General features: G+C 48.2%; 1 protein-coding gene across 1 annotated transcript; it reads right to left on the bottom strand.

Annotated features, from left to right (window-relative positions):
• Nucleotides 1-666: 666 nt before the first annotated feature.
• LOC103812087 (glutathione S-transferase theta-1-like) lies at nucleotides 667-2,688 on the bottom strand (the record flags this gene model as incomplete). The annotated part of the gene is made up of 4 exons (XM_009085094.1): nucleotides 667-873; nucleotides 1,370-1,546; nucleotides 2,101-2,251; nucleotides 2,601-2,688. Coding segments are annotated over 4 exons (623 nt in total), but the record flags the coding sequence as incomplete, so codon positions are not given.
• Nucleotides 2,689-5,514: the final 2,826 nt, after the last annotated feature.

The following is a 5,514-nucleotide window of genomic DNA, read 5'->3' on the forward strand; positions in this document are numbered from 1 at the left end:
TTTCTCCACTGTGCAGGGTGTTCTGTGTGGAGTGTGTCATGAGTCTGTGGTTGAGAAGCTTTATTGACAGGACTAATCCCATCCTTCCCAGAAGTTGGAAGCCTCCCTTGGGTACCAGCACAGCTCCCTGCTCCCAGGTGCTGTGTCCCTTCCCTCCCACAGGGAATACAGCAGCACCTAGTGGCCAGGTGTTCTCAGAGCCCTGGAAGGGTCCCCACCAGGGCCTAGGTCCTGAACTGACATTTAGTGAAGAGCAAAAATCTTTCAAGAGTGTTTTCATTTTGCAAAGTGAAAACCATCTGCTACAATGATTTTTCCTTGTCTCAGACACTTCTATTCTGCCATACCCTCAGGAAACCTTTGCTCTAGCCTGGAAAACTCAGAACAGAGATGGAAAGGGCAGCTCTGACTGGCCCTTGGTTCCCACACAGACTGAATCAGTCCTCAAGCTGATCCAGTGGTGCTGGAGCATGAAAGAAAAGCCTACAGCTCCCATGCTGTAGTGGACAAGAGCAGAAAGCAGCTCATGGCAGTATAAGTTGGAGAAAGGCTGTGAGTCAAGTGCATTTTGTGGAATGGAGTTTCTGTATGAGTTTTAGAAGAAATGCTGGAATACTACTATAAAGCCTTCCAGAAAAGAATCCATTTTATTTAAAGCATAACCCTCTAATTCAGGCTGATCTGCTTTAGGAGCTGCTGTTTGAAATTCTCCACGAGTTCAGGTGCAAACTTATCAGCAGTCAAGTTCTTGACATTCAGGATCCCTTCGTGGGCTTCCTGGAAGAGCTTCTTCCCCACAGCTTCTTCCGCCCGCCTACGCCACTCTGCCAACTTTGGCCTCTCCTCAAAGAGGTCATAGCCAGCGCCCACAGGCTGCAGAGAGAGAGAGCACCCAGGAGTGAGTCAAACAAGGCATTTACCAGGGATGGAACCAAATGAAGGACAGATATGCTTCTGGCTCAAGGCAGCAGACAGTCATCACACTAGGTGGAGCTTATCTCCCCGGGGACATGTAGCCAAGAGCTCTGCAATGGCTAAGCCAAGAACTGTCTTAACACGGAGCATGGAGGTCCATGCATGCCAGCACATCACTTCCAAGTAACTATACTTTCTCTGCCTAGTTTGTAATTTATCCTTTTTTCATGAGGAATTTTGTTCATATTTCTATAGAAAGAACTGTCTCATCAAAGTAATTGTTCCTTGGCAAACTTAATTATGGTCAAAGTCAAAAAGTAACAAGACTTAACTCTGCAGAAGAGTTACTGCAGGAACACCTGCCATTACAGAGGTGCTGGTGCAGCAGCCACACCTTGGCCTGGCCTCCCACAGCCCAACTCACATACCCAGCAGTGGTGGGGTTGATGCTCACCTGCATGAGGCCCACCAGTGCTACAAGGTCTGCCAGGGAGATCTCACTGCCTGCAATGAAGGGCTTGTCCTGCAAGAACTTCTCCTCAAACTGCTTCAGGACAACATTCAGGTCCTCAGTAATAACTTCCATTTTCTCTGGAGGAAGTGCCTGGCCTGTGAGGATAGGCAGCACTGCCTGTCCGGGAGAAGAAATAAGTTGCTTTTTATGTGTTTCCTTCCAAACCTAGTCATCACCCTTTCACTGTCACCTTCTGAGGACTGCTCACCAGCCATGCGTGAGAAGAACAAAAACTACTCCTCTCTCTTGCCAGGTTAACATTCATCTGAGTCATTCCTGCCTCTCCTTGTCTCCTCCCTAGAAATCTCAAATGTCAACTAAATGTCAATCAAAGGTCAAGGGAAGACTACATCATCTGCCAGCAACTGCATGTTGCTTTTCAGTTGGAGGTTGGTTCTTTCCATGAAGCCAAACAGCTGGCACTGAGCTGTGTCTGGTGAGAGCTGCTCACCCAGGATGGGTTTGCTCTGCACCTCACAGAGCTGTGGTTGCAGCATGAAGGGTTTGGGCCACTTCAGTTAGGCTTAGCTGAGCAGTCAAGTTAATTCTAGATCTACTTTTGTTAGTATCTGTCACCTGGCTTGTACATTTGCTCAGAAGGGCCCTGCACACAGGAGGGCCATTGCACTCTCAGCTCTTAGCACTTAATTTTTGGTATAGAATGGTCTTACCTTTGTTAAGAACACCTTGCTCCCCTTTGCGTGGATGTTGGCATGCTGCCATGACAGGTACTCATCAACCCTAGCCCTTTTCTGCAGGTCAGACGGGTACCAGTGATCAGGAGTCTTGAATTTCTGGGCCAGGTACAGGAGGATTGCAATGCTATGCAGAGAGCAAGACAGACTGGTAAGCTGATCATCTGAGATTAAACCACCTCGTCCTTTCTTCTCCCCTCAAATTTTGCACTGCTGGACAAGCAGCAACACAAAACTGATCTGAGTCAGGTAGAAGTGCAGGACATGTAACTGCCAGTGAGACACCACAGGAGTGAGTTTGTGTTGGCTCAACTGGCTGCTTGACAACAGCTGTTCGAGTTGCTTACGTAAGAAAGCTTCTCTTGAAACACAGGAGGAGAAGAACTGCCTGGGCTGGAGTCCCAGTAGTGCACCAGCACTCCAAACATTGGGATAAACAATACTGCAGTAGGGAGTTGAGTTTTTTTGAGCCTCACCTCTCTGCTAAGGTGAAAGAACCATCTTTTAGTGCAGGCACCTTCATCAGGACATTCACCTTCCGGTACTCCTCTGTCTTGTGCTGTCCTGAGGAGGGAAATGAGAAGTTTTACTTGGCAGGGATACTCAGGACCTGTCTGCAAACACCTGAGGCGTTTGTGGGGACCATCTGGCCTCAAGTTCTTGTTTTTTTACTGTGAGAGTGGTGAGACACTAGCACAAGTTGCCTAGGGAAGTGGTGGCTGCCCCAACCCTGTCAGTGTTCAAGGCCAGGCTGGATAAGGCCTTGAGCATCCTGGTCTAGTGGGGAGGTGTCCTTGCCCAGGGCAGAGAGGCTTCTGACTTAATGATCTGTAAGGCCCATTCCAACCCCTAAAATTCCATGATACCCAACCAGTAAGTGCTGCAAGGGTGAATAGGGAGGTTGCCTTATGGTATCAGCTTACGTGCTTATTGTCTGCATACCAGACCCACCTTCTCAACCAAGGGCAGAATGGTTAGGAATCCTTTCATACCACGAGCCCTTGTCAACTCTATCAGCTCCAAGTTTGTGCCTGGAGATACCTGTCTTGTACAAACCTAGAGTGAGCACTGAGCACCTTGAAGGGAAGGGATCTCAGTATCAGAAACGTGAACAACAAAGACAGTGAGAAAGCAGATTTTTTTTTCCTCCTAGAAGATAATGCAATTTATATTCATCTTTCTTTTTAGTCTTCAGATGAAAACAAATGTGAAGCCATGGGTGCTTCATTGCAGATCTTTTGATCAGCTCCTGTGCATTTTGCATATACTTTGCCAGAACAAACATGGATTTGAATTTGCTTTTAAGCTATCTGGTAGGTCCCTCATGAAAGGCAGGCAGAGTGAACCTGACAGGAGAAGGTACTTCATTCATCTGAGGTCTTGGCATGCTCCATTACGTCTGAACCCAGTCCCAGGAGCCTTGTTTTATGTGACTTGTTTGTGCCAGCCTTTTCCAGCTGCTGGCTTCAGTCATACTTGTGTATCTGCATATTCAAGCCTTTCTAACGTGTTACTAACCTTACTTACTTACTAACGTGCCATGTCCTGCTATGTGAGTCACCTGAGAATCTCTGTGCCAGAGGAGATGCTCTGAAAGCAGGTTTAGCTTTCCCAGTACTTGGCACACCTGATTTATGACTTTTCCCCTATCACTTGGCTCACAGCCCATTCCCCATACCAGCTTTCAAAAAGATCAAGTGTGCAGATTCCAGGTCTGCAGGTGTCCCTTGAATGTCCTGTGATTTCTATCCTCACTCTTTCTACCCCTTTCCTTGAGACCTGCACTACTAGGGCCCAAGAGCTTTTCTGGGGCAACACATGAAACTCACCAGCTCAATTTTGAGTCTCAGTTCCCTCACCTGGTCCTCGTGTACCGTGCAGTGATGGTACCAGTGCAGTGAGGCCTCCCACACTGTGTCCCAGAGCAAGCTAACTCAGCAGCAGGTACCTGGAGTGCTTCCCCATGGCATGGGAGGTGCACATGCTGCAGGAATGAGACAGGCTGCACCTCTAGCATTCCCATGGGGCAAATTACCCATCTTAAATCCACTGACCAAAAGCAGGCACTGATGCCACAGGGCCCAGAGCACTGGGAAATTGTGATTTAATTCACTTTCCTTCCTCTCACTTCCCTGATACTTGTATTTCAGTTGTTTCATTCTCCTTGATGCTCTCCTTGCTTGCCTGCCAGCCTCCTCTCCTCTGCAGCAGTCTTACCACAACAGTTTATTGATTGGGAAGGACACTAGATGAGCGTGCCCCCAGCTACAAACAATTGCAAAAGTTTTTGCTATGAGACAAGTGGGAGGAAAGCCACAGTAAAGCACAATTGGCACAAAGATAAAGTGTGCTGGGGAACACCCAGAGACTTAACCACAATACGCCTGAGATTGAATCATGAGCTAGAGCCTCTTTCATTCCTTTATCAATTTCAGCCCCAGGAGTCTTCTCATCTTTCATTGATTTTAAGCATTACTTACTGAGGCACTTTTATGCTCAATACATTACCTTAATTTCAAATCCAGCAGAGCTCTGGAAAAGCTGAAGAATGGCTTTTACCAGCTTCAGTTACAAAGAAAGAAGATACAGATCTTTGGGCATCCTTTGGTGAAAACACATGATACCCCTTGAACAGGCTCCGACCAATTATTTTAACTCAGCTAAACCACCTTCCCCTCTTCATTTCTAGGTGTTCAGATTGCTGGCAGCTGCACTGTCTCGCTCCACAGCCTTAGCATGTCTGTCCTCAACCCTCTCAAAATAACCTGCCTACAAACTGCTTGAGCCAATAGACCACCCAAAGGGACAGCTGGCTGCCCTGCCCTGCCTCTCATGGGGACACACCAGCAAGCTCATGCATGAGGACCCTCCCAAGGGGCTGCTAACCCCTAACAAGAGAAGAGCTGCTCTGCAGCAACCACTGCTGCTTACTGGTGCACAAACTTTTCTAAAGAAGTTGAATTAGAGAACAAGAGCCTCACTCTGCTGTCTTTACCCACACATGGATGCCCCATCTCTATGGCTTTTGGTTTCCTATCTCAAGGGGCAATGGCACCAGACCCTGCACATCCTGAGCACTGTCTCTCAGAAAAGTGTCTCTTTTCAGAGACGTATTTTCTGCTGGGGTGAGGCTGATTTCAAAGACATAGCACGCCTTTGCATACCTGTTTGCTGCAGAGGAGCACAAGCACTAAGATCACTACTTAAAAATAGAGGGTTGCATTGGAGAATTAGGTCCTGTTTCTGTGTTGGCACCAGGAGCCCTCTGCAGTGGGAGGGCCACCCGTCCCTCTGGAGCATCTGGCGCTGATGGGGACGGTGAGTAACCCGCTCGCACCCCCGGGCTGGGGCCAGGGGACCCACGAGCAGGCGCGGGGAGCACTGGGGACC

The sequence above is a fragment of the Acanthisitta chloris genome, unplaced genomic scaffold, assembly GCF_000695815.1.
Source record: "Acanthisitta chloris isolate BGI_N310 unplaced genomic scaffold, ASM69581v1 scaffold42731, whole genome shotgun sequence".
Classification (NCBI taxonomy): domain Eukaryota; kingdom Metazoa; phylum Chordata; class Aves; order Passeriformes; family Acanthisittidae; genus Acanthisitta; species Acanthisitta chloris.